At 33.4% G+C, this 20,181-nt stretch overlaps 1 protein-coding gene across 7 annotated transcripts in view; it reads left to right on the top strand.

The window, feature by feature from the left end:
• The window catches only part of LOC122516770, a 173,876-nt gene extending 155,038 nt beyond the window's left edge, over positions 1–18,838 (top strand). For 6 of the 7 annotated variants that reach the window (XM_043634871.1, XM_043634870.1, XM_043634873.1 and 3 more), the window contains exons 5-7: positions 15,160–15,401; positions 15,668–15,809; positions 15,912–18,838. In XM_043634871.1, the coding sequence (XP_043490806.1) occupies positions 15,160–15,401; positions 15,668–15,809; positions 15,912–16,690 (1,163 nt within the window). In that variant the 3' untranslated portion in view covers positions 16,691–18,838. The remainder of the gene's footprint in view (positions 1–15,159; positions 15,402–15,667; positions 15,810–15,911) is intronic. The other variant, XM_043634876.1, reaches the window with a different exon arrangement.
• Positions 18,839–20,181: the final 1,343 nt, after the last annotated feature.

The following is a 20,181-nucleotide window of genomic DNA, read 5'->3' on the forward strand; positions in this document are numbered from 1 at the left end:
GAGTGAGAAAGAAAAAGAGAGAAAAAGATGAAATGAGAGTTCGTTTTATTTTCGGGTCGTGGTCCATGCCTTGACCCCTGAGCCACCGGAAAACGCCGCTCAAACGAGTGTTGTTTCGTACGCGAGCCATCCGGCGAACAATAAATGGCCGCTTGTGCTTTTCAATCCCATTTCGGTGCCGAAATCAGCTTGCCGGTTTCCAACGTCCAATGTTTCCTATACCTTTCATACATGCTTCGAACTAGTCTACCTGTATATATATATATATATTTTTTTTTTTTGTTTTTTTTTTACCACTCTGGGTATCCACTTGGCTCAGAACTGATCAATTTTTCTTTTTTCTTCTTTCCGCCCTCCCCCCCCCATTTTTCTGTGTATTTTAAATATTTATAGAAATTGTAGTTTATTTGAATCGATACAACAATTTTTTCCATACGTATGTAATTATAATAAAATATAAGAAATTATCTACTATATCTATTATTGTACATGTGCGTATATAAAATCTATAGAATAATCTTAGAAAAGTAAAAAGTATTAAAAACTTGTACAAATGTTTGTATGTACATTCGTAATTTAGATTTTTAGAAAAATGACTCTCGTATATACGAATTTTCTTTATTATATTAGCATTATAATATTATTACTATTAACATTATTATATAGTAGAAATTTGTTTATTAAATAATATGCATTAAAAATATTGGAAATATATATTTTTTTTGTTTTTAACTGTAATTCTTTGGTAGGATCCTTTTTAGAATTATCCGAATTATGCTTCGCTAGTACGATAAATTATCTTCCCTGTCTCTGTCTATCTGTCTATCTCTCTCTCTTCACTAGCCTCCCAGGCTGCATATCTCGATATTCGAGGACGTGCGATCGCTCTAATTAACGCGAATTCCAGACGTCCTATCTCCATCTCGAAACAATGATGCGTGAATCGATGATACGTGCCGTCCATATTCCAGATACGTCACTTCCGCCCCCCCTCCCCGTTGCCTCGTGTTCCTCCTTCTGTGTTCCTCAAATAATTCATGTTTTTCCTTTTAACAATTATGATTCACATTCCTTGGACAAAGGAGAATTGATGGTTGTGGTAGTAATAGTGGTCGAGATTTGATCTATTTTATATATTATGACTCGGAACTATCGCATTATACGATTTTTATGAGAATAAAAGTGTAACCGTTACTGACGTTAACTTATTTTCTATGTAAAAAAAGACAGAGATAAACGTACAAAAAAAATAGAGAGAGAGAGAGAGAAAGAGAGAGAGAGATTGTGTTTGCATGTATGTGTATATGTGTTTATGTGTACGTGTATGTGTATGTGCTAATGGGGTAACGAGAATTTAGGCGACGAGGATATAAAATATATCCTGCAGATATTTGTCGATGCAGTACAAAAGACGATGTCGTTACCGATAATGTTCATACTATTTTGGTTCACGATTTGAGGGAGAGAGAGGGAGAGAGAGAGAGAGAGAGAGAGAGAGAGAGAGAGAGAGACTCATTCTTTTCATTCGTATTGTATTTTAGTCTTTTTTTTTTACTACAAGAACAACGTATACGAGGAGGAACACCAAAGAGACTCTCCTATGGGTTGTGTTCTCTAACGACGTCATTGAACCTATACAACCAACTCGTTGACTAGTAGTACGATAGATTAATTTCATTTTATGGGAATCGTTAACGTATATTCTCATGTATTCTTTCTCACGTACAAAAGTCGAATTCTATTATTCTCATCATTTGGAAATCGTTGTTCGTTATAATATTCAGTTGGTGATGATGTTGCATTATTGTCACAGTTCGACCGATAGAAATGTAAATATTACATAAAGCAGTGAATACGAAAATGTAAGCGACCAAAAAAAATATGTTTGTTGCTGATAAATTATTAAAAAGATGATTTCAGTGTATGCATACTGATAAGAATTTTGCAAACAAGATTTTTCACAAAAAAAATGAAATCTTGAAGGAAACATCGTTACACCATTTTTCGGCTTATTCTTTGCATGCAGAATCAACTCTGCATTGTATCACCCTATATATATGGGAATATATTATATATCCCTTTTATTCTTCCCCTCGTATTTTAATTCTACTTTGAATTTTAATGTAATTTATTTTCAATAATAACGTTCATGTTTTATTTTATTTTATGGGATAAACAAAATTTATAAAACAGGTCAAGTAAAAAAATAGAGATAGTTACAAATAATTTAGACAATGTTTTATAGATAAAATAGACTGATTAAATAAATCTATATATACTGATGAAAATAATTTACATTCTGAGACATTCTATTAGTACCAGTTAAAGAATCAATATAAGGCGCGATGAGTTTCGATGTATAGTAAATTATGGTTTTGAAGATGCTTTGATAAAACATTGAGAGAAAGAGAGAGAGAGAGAAACAAATGTTATTATATTACACAAATAAAATAATTATCGTTGAGAATTTAACGAGTTCTAATTTATTCAAACATATTTCGCAGCAAGGTAAATTTTGCTCCATTCGATTTCTATTACCATGTCGTTAAGGAAAGAAATTAAAAAAAAAAAAGAAATAAAAAAGAAAAAGAAAAAACACAAGAGAAAAATTATGCCAGACCGATAAAACGATTAATCGCAAACGATTCGTAACAATTTATCGTTGACCTAACCGAGATCCCAATTTATCAGAGGTGTTTCGTGCGAATTACTTCAAGATAGGATCGGAGTATCGACGGATAGATTTGTAGGATGGTCCCGATAGCCAGCCGAGGTATATTGCTGCACTCAGCTGTATAACTCGCATCCGTGCTGCAGCTATAGCAACGATAGTAACACAGCAATGACATCGGTGCTTGAAACGTTCGCCGAGATATCAACTCGACTTTGGTGATCTTCCTCGTCCCTTTTTTTTTCACTGTGTTCAACTCTATCACTAAATTATACTTTAATCTTTTATACTCTTATATAAAATATCATCATAATCCTATTGCGGTAACAAATATATAATATTATGTAGATTTCAATTTTTCAAAATATGCTCAATAATGATTCGTGAGTTTCATTTTTTTACCCCCTAAATATTATTATGGATATAATATTATTATATATATATATATATTTTTATTAATAGAAGAAAGTACAATAAATTCTCTACGAAAATTATAAGTAATTTTTGCTAAAGTGATACATTAACACGAACATGATACGTTGCAACGATAAGTGTAAACACGTATCACTCTATTAGCATAAACAAATTATTAATTAGCCAAATATTATTTCTAAATCAGAAAGGTAGAACCTTTTTAGTCTACAGATAATTTGGCTAGAGGGATTCGGATGGTTTGCTAAAAAATTTTTGTAGTGTTCACTGAAATACGATTGTGTAATAAATTAATCTAAATAAAATAAAATAAACACTAATAAAAGGAGAAAATGAAAATAATAGAATGAGGAAAAAAACACGAAAATTCTTATACAGAGTATAAGGGAAAGATAGTGATGCTGCTGCTGCCATCATATTACCGAGAGTAAGCGGAATTTAATATTAATATGGGATGGGGGTCGTGTGTGTCGTGACAGGGCTCGAATTTCGAGAATACCGACTGCGATATCGAGTGACCGATCCAATTTCCACAACGACGACGACGACGACGACGAAGACGACGACGACGATGGTGATGTTGGTGGTGATGGTGGTAGTGATGGTGACGATGCTTGCAAGGGAGATGACGCTTCTCCGCGTATATCTTCTCTCTCTCTCTCTCTCTCTCTCTCTCTCTCTCTCACTCTCTCACTCTCTCTATGTGTGTCTTTCTTCTTCCTTGCATTGAACCTCGTCTAGAGTTAAGCTGGTGCACTGTGGAATGCACTACTCACCCTTTCCACCAAGGATCGATGAGAAGAGGATTCTCTCGTACGGTAGAAACCGTGCTTGCTAGATCAAGAGGGGTAGGTGAGAATGCGTGAACGTAGGAGTCAAGAGTAGTGAAACATCCTGCATAGGGTGCTGCTGCATAGTATGCATATCTATGGGGAAAAGAGTCCTATTTACACGTTCGCATTTAACACACCGAATGTTGTTAACCTTCTAAAAAAGAAAAAGAAGAACAAAATGAGTTTCTATACGTAAAATACTAATAATTGCTAGAACGATATTACCGTTCGATCATTTTTATAGAAACTGTAAAGATAAAAAACAAAAAAAAATATATTATATACTTTTTTTAACAAATTCTCCCTATGTTACTTCGAATTTCGTGGATTTTTATTTAAAAAATTAAAAATATATATATTTTAACGTTTCATTTGAAATAAAATTATATTCTAAAATAATAAGTTTTATAAATATATCGGAATAGTTCGTTTTAAAAAAAACCTAAAACAGCAAAAATCAAATATGAAAATAAAATATCCAGGTTATTTATAATATTAAAAAAAAGAAAGAGGAAATACGATTACCCACATAGAGTTGATAATTTTAACGATTACTTTATAATATAAAATAAAATATAAATAATATTTTCATCAAGATATCTTTTTTTACTCCCTTTTTTCTACCCGAGTTATTATATCATTCTAACTTATTATGTGTTCCCTTACGAAAATATTGTAGAAGTGTACAAGAATATTTCTCATCCACTCATTCCCTTTCTCCCTCTCTCTCCCTCTCTTTCCTTTTCTCTCTCTCTCTCTCTTTCTTGTCCAGAGGCAAAAGCATTCTATAAATTTGGCCCGAGTGCGTTTCGTTGTTCACCTCGTAATCTCGATGGTAACTGTGCCAGGAGTCTTTGGTTAGGTAGGAGGAGTATAATAATCGACTGCGTACAATTGGTATACATACATACACACACATACACACTCTTCTCGTACTATCTTTCTCTAAGATATTCAAACACTCTGATATCGCTCGTATATCGTATTAATAGTACCGGAAATCATACTATATCCTCCCAATACCTTTAGGAATAATTACGAAGCGAAATATCCAACGTGCAAACGCGATCAACCAATCGCAATCGACTTTATTAATCAAAAACAGGAATGCAAACGATCGATAGAGATAAAGTGATACTCACAATAAGTGGAAGAAACGATACTATAGAATGTTATTAAAAGGGAAATTTAATCAAGATGAAGCTCGATAACACAATGGAAATCGAATAGAATCGAAATATCTTGATTAGCCCTGTGTATTCAGATTATTTTGCGTATATACGATACACACAAATACGAATATAGATTGTATATACAATTTTCTATGTAATATCAATGAGAATAATTACGATTAATCCTAATCGTTTAAGTTTTAAATCATAATTAGAATTTAATTACTAAATTATTGATTAATAAATGTCTTTTCTTATTTGAACAACCAACAACAACAACAACAACAACAACATCAATATTAACACAACAAAGATAAATCTGTAAATCCGATAGAAGCTTCGGTATCTTGATAACGAAGTGTATGCACTTGGTGAAATTTAAAGGAATTCGGAGGTGTTCCTAGAAGGCACGTAGGAACGTTTCAGGTCGAGTATGCACGGACATGCACGTTGAAATGTGGTCAGTGTGTGTGCTCACGTGTATTCGAGCTTTCCTACATATATTCGTAAACGAAGACACGTATGGTAATGCGAGTCTGAATACAAACCTACATATATATATATGCATTTATGCAATATATGTATATACATATATTATATAATAATATAGAAATAAAAATATAAAGAAATATTCGTACTTATAAATAATATGATTAAAGAAATAAATAGAAAAGGATACGTATGTACTTACGTATACTTGTGATAATACAAAATAAGACGGAGAATGATAGTAGATCGTATATTACATAATATACGTATTTAATAAAAGCTATTAATTATATTTAATTATATATATATATAAATCAATAACTTGTGTGTGTGTGTATGTGTGTGTGTGTGTATCTTCTTTTCTACCACTTGAATACTATTCACATAAGATGATATATATATGTGCTTAATCATGTAAATTAAAATATTATTTAAATAAGTAACTAACCTTGGGGAAAGAAATTATAAAATTCTCAACGAAGATATTATTATTTTAAATATAATCAATATTAAATATAATCAATATTAAATATATATAGAAAAGGAAAAATCAAAGACAGTGAAGGAAAGAGAGGGGTGAGCATTCGTGCATACGCATATAAGAGCTAGCAATGTATCTATGCACACACTAGAGAAAACGTGCGTGCGCGCGCAGTATAGAGGAAGAGGAAGAGGGAGGAAGAAGAGGAGGAGAAGCGTACACCACGAGAGAAGCATGATATGTTGCCACTGGGTCAAGTTATTTAATCCTGCCGGCATAAACCATAGCAGGCAACGGGAAATTTATGCACCGTAGTACTATGGCAGAATGTGCGCTGGAATACAAGTTCGTACGAAATATTCGCGAATACTCTCACTCACCCCTCATCCCCATCCCCCATTTCCTGCACTTATTGTACGCCCTGCGGTAGCAACGCGTTTGGGGGTGAAAGCTCGTTACACCACCACCCTATACTTGCTCGATTATGCGAACGCGTTATCGACGCTGACCGCACGAAAATAACTTTGGAATCGAAGCCGATTACCTTTGTTGTTCGTTCTTGCTTTGTTTTTATAATGGTCGGTGGTTTTACGTCTGACTGTTTTCGGATTGAAAACTCGTCATCAGGTAAAATCATTTCATGAATATGCGTATACACGTATACTGCGTACACATGTGTATATACGCGTGCATATATATCTGTAGAGAAGGTTGTTTGCACAATTTGAAAGGATTGTTATATTCAAACTTGTTACTCTTTGAAATTTGACCATACACCAGTAGGTAGGAAATATTTTTAAGCTTATGTATTGCATCGTTTTTCGTCAGTATCATTTCTCATTCAACTCTAACCCCCCCTACCCCACCATGCAAAAATATATCTAACTCTTTGTTATCTCTGTAGTAAAACTCATTATTATTCGATTCACCGTTATTCCTTTCAATATGTTTCTTTTGGCAAATATAAATTGTGTTTAACGTTAGATAATATCGTGGTTAGATTTTTTTTATATTTATTATACAAACGATCTAGATACGTCCAAAAAGCAGATAGACAGGAAACACATACAATGGGGGGTGGGAGGAGTATACATTTGTGGTTAGCTTGTGGCAAAAGTTGTTCTTCCGCTTTGTAAAACTTTTATTTTCTATATATATATCTTCCGTTATATTTTTTTGTAATTCTACTTTGTACTTTTTTTATAAAGAGCATAAAAAAGTTTTTACCAGGGAAAACAAGCAGCATTTGACGTGATGGTTCGTGATCTAGGCGTATCCTTTTCGCTATAAATATTATTACGTAGATCCATAATTAGTAGTGAGATAATATATATATTGTGTGTGTGTGTGTGTGTGAGAGAGAGAGAAAATTTTCTCTTTTTAATATTTAAAAGAAATAGAATAAGAAAATACCACGTGTTAAGGTAAAGAATCTATTTATGAAATATAAGCAAATAATTTAAAAATCAAATTCAACGCGTCGCTTTAAATTCAAATATTGTATATGAAAAAAATATTTCGAACGTATACGAAAGTAAAACATTAGTTGATATTACTAAACGAAAAAATATAGTATCGCAAATAGGATCGATCCTTCGGTCTCTTTGCAAATGTATACTTGGCTCTTGCTACTGTACTATACCCGCCACTTCTGTTGAAACTTGAAATATAGGTTAAATTTGCTGCTGGCTTGCCAACATAATGAGCAGCATACAACAATTTTTTTTAGACGGAACTGTTATCTTTTTTCTTTTTTCAAGAATATCACAAAGAACTTTTCTTTTTCTCCTCTCCTCACATTGTGTTAATAATACATGGTATAATAAAAATTAGACCCTATTCAATGACTTTCATATGTACTAATTTTCTGTCAATTTTCTAAGAAAAAAGGAAAGAAAATAAAAATACTCCATGAGAATGAGGTATTGTAAAATCAATTAAGTAATAATTAAAAAATATAACGGAAAATCAAATAAAAGGTATTTTATCAATCCAGTAAATAAAACTCAAGTGCAATTTTTTCTTAAACCGCAATAAATATAATCTGACAATAAGATCGATATATTATACATTGAAATGTATATTACAGTAAATTACAGTAATATCGGCAACGTTTTGATTAATTGAATATTACTTGTATTAATACCGTAAAAAAAGGTTAGGGGAGGGAGTAAATGCATTTGATATCGGTCTCATGACGGTATCGACATTTTCAACAACAAAAAAATTGCATACCAACTAGATGAAATCGTGATGGGCGGAGAGAGGGTGGGAGATGATTAAGGGTCTAAAAGAAACGTGCACGATACTTCCCGATCGAAACGACAGTGTTCATTCAATTTGCTCAAGTTTCGCGACGCGAACAATTTAATTATTACCGTTACACACTAAGAACGAAGTTATCGTTAAAGTTATACCCAGCTGTTGCCGTTGCCATAATTGCACGTAGTTACGTAGCTTCGCGCAATCGCCGCTGCTGCATAGTGTGTTAAATTAACTTTGGACCAAATAATCTCTTCCAAAAATTAATAACTCCTCGGCGGGGTGTTCACACGGTTAACGTAAAAGCTTGATTATAAAAGTAAATCCTTTTTTTAATCGTTTATTATAATGTTTGTTTTTTGTTTTTTTTTGTTCGCCACCTAGATTGCCGGAACTCGTCAATTTTATTGCTATATATATATTTAGAAAAATTTACATAATATTTTCGTTTTCTTTAAACATATGTTGCTGTTTTAAATATTATAGAATTATGAAATATTGTATACAAATATTAATTCCTTCAATCTAGTAACAATTTAGTGGCAATCTAGTGGTAATGTAGAAACATGTGCAAATAAACAAATCATTTCGTCTACTTGTATTTTTTCTTTTTTTTCTTAAGTCTCTCAAGCTCATCTAATAGTAAGTTAAAGTGTCGTAAACGTGAAAAGAAATATATCCCTACGGAAAAATAAAAACTATTCATTCTTAAAAAGATAACTCTCTCTCTCTCTCTCTCCCCCTCTCTCTTTCTACGTCACGATCATCGTTACGCGAAAAAGGGATGCGCAACGATAACATCGTTGTTTACGCGTGAAGAATAATACTCCCATCGGTGCTACTGCTATCATTTTGAAACGTGAAATTCCCAACGCGAATTCGTCCTTGACAGGGGGAAAGAGAAAGAGAGAGAGACATACAACCCTTATGAATCGACTCTAATTACGGTCGAGTCGTTGAACGCTCTAATGTGCTGCTTGAGACAACAAAAGGGTTGAACCTAGTAACCCCTTTGCATATTTATCTATAATTAATACAGGGTAGAGGGTGGGGGTGAGGTATTTAAATGAGAATATCTAAATATCTCCTTTATTTATGTTAGCGTGAAAATTCTTTCGAACAAATATATAACATTATGACAAAGGGGGGGGAACATTCGTATAACAATGAATACCAATTCATTCTGTCAAGAACATAATTTTGTTTAATTTTATAATTAATATAATATTTATTATATATATATAAATTTAATTATATTTTGCAAAATTATTATTTCAGATAAGATAGTTAATTGAAGATATTAATTAATACAATTCTTATCGAAAAAATATTTTTAATCATACAATTAGATTGTATTACATGAAATAAACTAGAATAAACAGAAATAACTTTGAAATGGGAGTCGAATCAAAGTTTACGAACTCGATCCTTTCGATAAATTTGTGTTATCGATATAACCGAAGGGAAGAGAACTTGCGTCTATGTTTCATTGTATGTATACATGTATGTGTGTATGTGTGTGTGAGAAAGTCAGAGAGGATGAAGTTACAGTCTCCAGAAGCGTTTCAAGATGAGAACCGAGGTTGTAGATCGAAGCTTCTCCAAGTCGGGCAAGTCTTGCAATCTTGGCTAATCAAAGTGCGACCGGTGTGCTTGTGGAAGAAGGGGAGTATAAGGTGAACGAACCTGTCCGTATGTCCCATCGGAAGTGGTCCGATGTCTCTCTTGAGTTATTTCTTCTTCGGGAGTAGTACTCTCTTCCTATAGTTTTCTCCTATAGTACACTCCTGTGTGCTTCCCTTACGATGACCGAGAGGAAAGAATTCACGTGATATCCTTCTGGGAACCATTTTCTCCTCTCTCTCTCTCTCTCTCTTTTTTTCTCTCTCTCTTTCTTTCTTTTTATTTTTCTTTCTCTCTTTCTTCTTTTATCCATCTGTCTTTTTATCTTTTCCATTGTCATGCCTTTCTATCTTCAATCCTTATTAAATCTTTCGCTTTGGAAAAGGGACTTTAATTCCGGACGTATCTTTATCTCTCTCTCTCTCTCTCTCTCTCGTATTTTCTCTCTATTATAATGTCGTTAATTTGAAGAAGTTACTTTTAGGAGTTGGCCGACTATCATCTATGAACGTATACACGGAAGGTGCTTCTTTCTCGGAAAACCGTTTAAAAATATTTTACCTTCGTTAGGACAAAGGGACACGGGACCTTTTTACAGATGTAGAATTCTATTAAGGAGGTTGCTTTTGCTTGCTTCTTCTCTACGTGCCGGCGTTGCCTCTAGAAAATACTCTTCCGCGTAATTTTACGTCGCTTAAATAAATTGGAAACGTGAGTGAGAAGTAAGATAGTGAATAGATGAGCGGGGCCGAGGGGAAAGAGAAAAAAAAGGAAAATAGAAAGAGAAAGGGAAAGAAGAAAAATAAAGAAGGAAGAATGAAAATGGTTCTCTTATATTTTTTATGATTTTTTTTCCTTTTTTATTTTTTTTTGCAGCAACCGGTGGCTTCTCTTACATATTTAAAAAGTCACCATTTTATCCGGTATTATTATTATTTTACTCTTTCCTCTCTCTTATATTTTTTTTTTCACCGAACTTAACGAGTCTAAGTCTAACGTAACGAGTACTACGACGTGGTTTTCACGAATGAGTCGAACTGTGTCGGAGAAACTTGTTAGCACGTGATGATCATAAACTTAGTATGCACGTAATAAAATGTCAGTTTGGCTTTCGAGAAAGCACTCAGCTTTTACTCACTTCCTTCTTTGGATAGTGTGTATATACGTATAGTTATATCCCCCCCTCCCCAACTGTACACATACGATATATATATATATAGAGAGAGAGAGAGAGAGATGCCGTACAAGGAAGGGGATGTCTGCTGACGTGCACGTGTAAACGTTTGGAAATTCCAGAACTGTCCTTGTTTCCACGTTCGTCGACTAGATTGCAATTACTGCTAATTAATTGAGCAAAGGGTTGAGTCTGAGGAGTCTAGGGACAAAGCAAGACGACGAGGCTGCTGAATCAACGTTGAAATTGTAAAGGAGAATAAGAGTATCACTTCACTCTACTCCGATATATATATATAATACTTCCTATACGAATGTTCTTCTTGTCATGCAGATGATAATTATTCGTTAGTTAGTTAGTTAGTTAGTTGCGTTAACTAATTCGTTCTTTCTTTTTTCTTTTCCTCCCTTAAAATAAAAAAACCTTTTAAAAGTCTAATAATAAATATTTTCAAAAACAAGTTATTAGGTTTAACCAAAAGTTTCGTGTGTTTATTGCGTTGAAACTTTACTTTGAAATTGCGTAATGGATTGTTTTTGTAAAAAATATACTTTAGAAAATATTAATTGAAAAACGCAAGAACTTTTCGATTCGCTTTAATATTTATTTATTGCAACAAATTGTTCGAACTTTTAGTCGAAATTCTCATGTTAATCACAGGGTGTATATGTATTAAACGTATTAATCGAAGCCAATTAGTAATCCGAGCCTAAATCGTCGATCGTTCGAATAGCACACTAATCATAGCCCCCTAGATTATAATGACCACTCGTCAATTATCGTACAATTGCAAACTGACAAATTGAAAGCGCTCGAGCAATTACCAACCAACCCAACCCAACCAAGTCAAGTTTTAGAAAGTGTGATGCAACGCTCTCTCGAGCGTGAAGTTACCTATCGATGTTCGGTGTGTGATGCTGGTGCCTGCTATCATCGACGTTGATTGGATTACTTGATCGAGCGCGTTATTAGCTGCTTTTAAAGAGTTCCCCAACGACGAAGATTTAATGACCTTATCTTCGCTTTCGTGCTCTTGGAAAACAACAAAAACAACAAAAAATTCCCAGTGTTCAACAACGATCGTCGTCGTCATTCTTCTCATCCTCATAATTTAAGTTTTTCCTCATAGTTTAAGTTTGCGAAAAGTAAACGATTTTCATCGATCGTTTATTTCATAAAGGATTATATCCCTACTTATCATAATCCTAATCGTTGTGGAGTGTCGTTCAATGGTATTTTATAGATAGAACAACCCTGTTCCCTTTTTTTTCTTTTCTTTTTTGATCCTCCCACGATAAATACTTTGGAGCCTTTTTTCCGCGTCCTAATTTAAAGAGACGTAAAAGAAAAAAAGATCGAAGAGCCAGAAGAAGCTGATAAGTCAACAAAGAAGTAAAACGGACTCGTGTCCTTTCTAACTTTTACTTAAAACATCGAAGTATCAACGGCAGAGCGAGCCCCACTCCATCCCCTAACCCCCATCATCATCACAGAGACAATGGCAAGGTGTGTTCCATCTTAAAACTATCAGTTGACTTGCAAAAAAGTTATTTGCCCTTGAGTAAAGGAATGGCTGCCTCTGCGTTCAAGGGTTTAGCAGGATGAAGAAGAAAAAGAGAAGAAGGGAAAAGGGGGAGGGGAACCGAAGATCCCGGCAAATATTTGCTGTGAGATTGAGGCGAGAACGGGGTTCGAGAATAGCGTTTTGCAAATAAACCCGAATTTATATATATATATAGCAAATATAATTTATACTACAAAGATATGCGTGTGCGTGTGATGCACGTGTGTTACGGGTTGTACGTTGTACATGTGCACGTTGAAAATAAACGCAAAAGGGCTAAAAGGGAAGAGAGGATAGCAGATATGACGGATCTCTTCGTTCAATATCGACACCAAGCCAACCAACCCCACCCTTTTGGCTCCTTTCGTGTTCTCGAAACCACTGACGTCCTTTCTTCAAGTATGGAGCCGAGTGCTACGAATATTGGCCTGGTGGATGCTCTTGAAAACACCAAGAGAAGAAAGAAGAAGATTCGTCAAAGAGAGTAGATTTTCCCCATCGAAAACTTCGGCGTTATTTGTTTTCCACCTATCTCTCCTCGATTCTGAATATTTATTAAACATTCTCTTGTTTAAACTTTGTCGGTTATTTTTTACACGTCAAAGGGGATCCATAAAAATTATAAATTAAATGAAAAGAAAATTTTTTGTTGTGATATAATAGTGCACCGAAACCTCCTGGATTTATAGTTCCAGTATCAACAATTTTTTCTCGTATAATAATAAATATTTAATTTTTAATTTATTAAATTAATATCGTTGGACAGATAATTTACGTCTTATTAATCTAACGAAATGAATAAAAATTATTAGTGCATATGAGTTTATCATTAAAGGTATCGAATATATCAAAAAAATATTTATCTTTCCTTTCTCATCCCTTTGTGGTATTCTTACAATTCCCCCGTTTCAAAGTTTTCTTGTATTATATCACATCCAAGTGAAAATATTTCCTTTTCTTCGTAATTGCGAAGAGAGATTCTTTCTTTCTTAAAAAACGATCTATTATCTTTCGATCATCGTGTTCAACTGTGAAAGATCCTGGATATTGAGTTGCTTTCGTTAAATCAAAGAAACGAAAGGGGAAAAGGATATCAAATGATGCTTAGAATCTTTCGCGCATTATTAACTCAATCCTCGGAAGAGGACGTTATCCTTGCTTAAAAAAAAAACAAAAAAAGAAAACTATGGAAAAAAACTCTTGAGATTATGAATCCATTTGAATAGCTTGAGCCTTTTGTTAAAGAGGCTACCACAGATATTATATATACAACTATCTTCCCTTACATTCAGTATACTCCTTAACGAGTTCCAACTTCTTTCTTCCCTTTTTCCTCTCTCTCTCTCTCTCTCTCTCACACTCTCTCCCTCTCTCTCTCTCTACAATTAGCAGCTTTCCAAAGGGTAGTACCCACTTCTGACAACACAGCAGCAGAGCGTACAACAGAGGGAGGGATTCTCGTTAAACTGGGTCGTGCTTGCCACCCAGAGTTAATTGATAAACAGCCTTAGGCTGAAAATATCTCACCCGGAGATGATACCCTGTAAAATAATTACTCGAGAAAAATAAATATATGTATTATACACACATATATATACATGTACGTTATAAAGCCCCTGCATGCAGGTATTCTTTTATTTCCTCTTTTGTTTTTCGTTTTTAATTTCTCTCTCTTTTTCTCTCTCTCTCTATCTCTCTCTCTCTTTCATCTTGTTGTACAAATATTCGAGGATCATATAGCACTTTGTAATTTGTTATTTTCATTGAAAACGATAATCTGAAAATAACAAAAATACTCGGAATAGTAGATATCAAATATATATATTATACAAATAAAATTTGAGTTTAATTTTACAATAGCGATTTTTATTTTAAAACACGAGCAGGATTTTCGTTTTACGTTTATGCAACAAATTTTTACACATTCCCACTCTGTGTATTACGAGTGTGTAGGAAATGGTTGAAGGTAAAAGAGAAAAAAGGAAAAATTGTTTGTCCGTATCTGAGAAAGGTTGGAGAGAAAGAATCTTTTTGAAACGACCACGAAGAAAGGACGAAACAGTCTGTCTGTATTCGTTGTACTTGTTTTACGATCCTAACCCGTACATAAAGTAGAAAGTACTTTAAAAAGGATGGATTTGAGTTTTGCAGTCGCGTTTGTCGTACTTTACAATTTTGCATTAACATCCAACTACTAGCGAGGAGGTGGGGAAGGGGAGGGAGGTTCCCACGACAAATGAAAAAGAAAAGAATACTTCAAGTTTACAGATCCTTTGAGAAAAGTTTAGACAAATTTAATTTGTTTTTACACAAAACAAAATAAAATATACTTAATATAGTAAATTCAGTCGGTTACCTTATTTTCTAAAGAGTTTTACATAATCCGTTTATCTCGGTTATGAAAATGTAAACGAAATTGCTATTATAAACTAATATATAAGTATTATGTGTGTTGCAGGACTATTGTTAGGTGGTGGGCTGATAGTACTAGCATCAGCTCTATCTGACGCGTCGTTGGAATTACCTAGAAAGTATAGTCTGCCTTCAACGACAAATATGCAAACAGACGATAACGGTTTACCTCACTATCACTACGGTTGGTGTCTCCAACTCTCAGGATTAGCACTCATCCTGGCCAAAGTAGCTGCTCTTTTAACTATGTCTGGATATATGGCACGATTTCCAACAGTCGAAGACATGGTAAATATTTGAAATTTCACTAAACTTGATTATAAACTCTTTATCATTATTAGAAAATTTATATATACATATTTTATCGTATATAGAAAGTTTTATAATGAATAAAAGGTTAAAGATATTCTTTACTGTGTAACATTAAAAAGTTGAAAAGTAAAAGAAAGTAGATACTCGTAATGCTACGCTGAAAGTTAAACATATAATCATGAAATATTATCTTTGTTGGATTTTTCTTCATAATATGCTCTATATTTTTCTTTCGTTTTTAGGTAAGAGTTATGGTACCAGGAGCGGAAAGAAAACTGAGAGAGCGAAGAGGTGTAAGCTCGGAGTACCTCATCAGAGCACATCAAAAGTCACCAGGTCCACCTCAGGCTCGTGGATTTAACCAACCAACTAAAAGTGTACTTGGTACTACGCATAATATATATATATATATATACATATATTTAAGTGTCTTATTAATTTTTGAATGAAAATAAAGTCTAAATAGAAACGCAATTAATGTTTTAGCTCCCCAGAGAGTAGCAGAAGAAGGAACTTCTCTACTGTGTAAGTCAGCACCTGATATTTGTGCCTCCAACCCACAAGCAATCAGCTATGTGGATAAAGCAGATCTCTCCCACGTTCTTCCAGCTTATCCAGATCCAAAGAATACCGATCCTCGGTACACTTTCGTCGATAAACCAGATGCCAATGTTATCGATTCACAATTAAGTGGCTTCGTCGATAAAGAAGGTCTCATTGATTCTAGAATTTTATCCGATTCGAGACAAAATATGATCGCATTTAGCGAAAATAAGGAACAAACTCTCAATCAAGAGCCACGTTATACAGAATACGCTGCAAGAGCTACCGAGACAAATGTAGTTGATTCCAGACTAAGTGGTTTTGCTGAGAAAGAAGGTTTGCTCGATTCAAGGCTAGCAGGATATGCCGAGAGGAACGAATCTTTATTGGATACCCCTCTTGGTTACGATTCACGTTACAACAGTTTAGCTGGACAAACTGTACCTATTACGTTGAAACATCATAATACATCGGTATCAGCGATCCAATCTCAATATATTTATCAAAACTTTGGTACGATACATTCTGGTATTTTAAGGGTATCCGAGCCTGGTACAAGCTCGAGCTCTAATTCAAGTCAAAGAAGTATGACCTTGCAGAATCCAAAACGAAAATCGCAAATCGCTCAAAATACTTTTAGTACGATGGAATGTGAGAAAAGGAAACAACGGGGTCCTGGTTTAGTAGGAAAAGCTGGATTTTATGCGGGTAGTGCCGTATGACCACCACCACCTCCTCCGACCCCAAGGTAACTCCACGAGGAAGAAACGCCACTTTAGTTCGAATCAAGAGAATTCTTTTAATGGCGTTTTAAATAATATTGGTCGGAGGAAGAGTGTTTTTAAATGAGAAATCAAAACAAAACAAACAAACAAAATAAGCGGACAATGGATGCAACATTATCATCGGTCGATAGTGCAGATCCTTCAACGTTTCCGATTTAAGCTGCTTGATAATTCAGATCACTGCCCTATTATGCGTGATAAATTATACCAACAGTCGGATTTACAAGTTCCTGTGATAATATCCCTGCCCAATGATACAAGAAAAAACATCAAAATCTTATTACTACTAATGTGATAAAAGTTATGTTGTGGTCATGAAACAAATGCTGCCAATCGATGCTAATCGATGCCATAACTTGAATTATACCAAAATGATGAACGGTCACTCGAAACCGCAACGTCGGATCCAAAAAAATTTGTACATAAAATATTTATCCTAAAAATTAGATATATAAGACATCGATGTGAAGAGTAAGAAATGAAAAATATAGATCTTCGATAAATTTATATTAAACGAAATGGATCATCGAAGTATTTGACATTCATGAAATCAATATTAATCTAACTACTAATGAAAGGATTATCAAAAAGTTACGATACGATGAAAGGAATAAAGGAAAGAAGGACGAAAGGAAAACGATAGTAGTTTGCTTAACATAGATGTAGCGTAAGTGTAAATGATACACCATGCGAGGTGGCGAAATACATGTTCTGCTCATTGCTGGCAAAATTTCACGTACTATTTATATTATATAAAAACATTTCCTCTCTTTCCCATTGAAAAAAATAGTTCGTGATTTTTTGCGTATCAAGGAAAAGCATTAAATCAACTGACTACTCTCAATCAAAAAACAAAACAAAAAAATAATAAAATAAATACATAAATTCCCCAATGTTATAATCGTTGCAATCATTGCTTAATATGTTCTACGTTACCATTATCATGATTTATCATTTATAAATACTTGAGAATTTGAACTAACGTCTATGGTGTATTGAAAAAAAAAAGATCATGTCATCACCGTCGTGATTAATGCAAATAAGTAATCAGTAAAATTTGATCATAATCGAATGATAATTTTCACTCGTGTTTCGATAACATATTCAACGGAACAAAAAGTAATAAAAGTAATTATAATCGAGAAAGTAAACTTAAGTAATGGATAACACTGTAATATATTTGATGGTCAATACGAATTCCGTTAATTTACGTGTGGTGTGAACACGTATAATCGTATTTATTAAGAAGAACATCGTGATGAATAATAAGAGCTCGTCTATGTTCTACGTAAAAGAAATTGCCACTGACACGTTCTCATTATTATTGTTAGAATATGTATGTATGTACGTATTTACGTATATAACGTTCTTTAACTAATCATTACGGTAACTTAAATTAAATGAAAATTATCGATACTATGATATGACAAGATATTCAACTTAAAGAAAACCTAAATTATATGCTTCTTGAAAATGCAAATAACGTTTACACAAGTACATCAATAACGGCAATTAAAAAGCTCGTTATTTACATAGTATTTACATTTATCGCGTGTCCGGTCCGTGGCAATATCTTTTGTCGTATTTACCAATTTCTAACATATCAGGGCAAAGGAAAAAAAATGTTTACGTTACCTGTACGATAATAAGCTGACTGCCATTATTTACTTTCGTCTACTTTGTAATTTATTTTCTAGTTATTTCTCCCTTCCCTTCCTTCCTCTCTCCCTCCCTATTTTCTTATTTGCTTAGGAGATACTTCTCTCGTAAAAAGAGAGAAAGGAATCAAGAAGGTCGAAAATATTTTAACGATTTCGAAAACCGATAATCGACGTACATTTATTAAACGGCAATTATTCTTTTTCTTTTTTTTTTTAAAACAGCCATATACATTTGTTGTATAATATGTCACTTTGCACTGCATATAATTATATTGTATTATGATCGTAGCTGAATGTAATAAAATGTTTCTTTTGTAAAAAAAAAAAAAGAATTGAAAAAGATCAAAAAAAACCCACGAAGACATTTCATTTCGTCGTCCTGTACCATAGATAATGAATTAATAAATTATGGGTGTAACATTTATTTCCCTATTACAATCCTTTTCGTTAACGAATAAGTAACAAGAAAATAGGTATTGAATATAATCAAACGATTTGTAATTCGTCTACAGATATAAACATATAAAAAATTCATGGATCGAAAGTAACTTTTAAAATATGATTGGAAATGTATTAATTAAAAGAAAAAAAAGAAATTATTGTCATTATTTCATTGTTAATCGAATAATTGTTAACTCATGATAATCTCGAAGAAGTATGTAGATAACGTAGGGAAATAGGAATAGAAGTAAATTTTAGAAAGCATTCGATAGATGGCTCGTATCCACCATGTTTTGCATTATATCCGGCTGGTGGACCGGCCCACTCCTAATGTTTAATTAACACCGCATAATTGCTTGGCCAATTAGAGCACATCGTTTAATATTAATCTGCAATTTGAATTCATTTCAATGCGGTTAAAATTTATTGAATACATAATTAATGCCGCATGTTACGAATGCAGGATACCCACGAGCGTGAACCAAAGCTCGAGCCGGCTTAGCATGCAAACTCAACCCACCAACCAACCAAATGATTTATTTATATTAGACGGACACTACTAGGTAGAAAGATGGTTCGTTGGTTTACATTGAAAACTTCCAAGAAAGAGACTTAATGGTCTATAAAAAAGACACGTATTACTATACCATAGTAGTACTGGCAGGTTTTCGATATTCTTCGTCTATTCTTATTCTTATTCTTCTTCTTCCTAACATCGACGATAGTTGGCAAGAAAACCGAAAATGTATGTCCGTGTATCTTTCGCAAAGTTCACTTCTCAACTATAACTTCAAGAATACGTATTATGCGTGTATAGTATAGATATATACTTTTATACGTTGAAACAGACAAATATACGCGGAAAGTTTAAATTTGATTTCTAACCTCACTTCTACGAACCGTATTTCCGTACTTTCTTAAAATAGTAAACCTATTATGACTCTATACTTATTATAATATTCATATCTTACAACGATGTTCTTCATCTAAGTTATTTTAACTATTACTACGAAAGATCTTGCAATGTTGCTTACAAATCTTCAACGATCTTTCAAATACATATACTATATATAATATATATATTACATACATTGTATTATAGGGTGTAATTAAAAAAAGAAAAAACGATATGATTTAAATTTTAAATAATACATAATAATTATCTTATTCGATCATTAGTATCGAAAATTGATCTATAGAAATTCTTGACATCGAGATCTAAATGAAAAAAAGAAGAAAAAAAGAAACAAACAAACAAAAAGGAAATGAGATGAAACGTTATTTGTCTCTGTTATTTACCTGCGACAATCATCCTATACTGTCGTA

The sequence above is a fragment of the Polistes fuscatus genome, unplaced genomic scaffold, assembly GCF_010416935.1.
Source record: "Polistes fuscatus isolate 324 unplaced genomic scaffold, CU_Pfus_HIC Scaffold2, whole genome shotgun sequence".
Classification (NCBI taxonomy): Eukaryota; Metazoa; Arthropoda; class Insecta; order Hymenoptera; family Vespidae; genus Polistes; species Polistes fuscatus.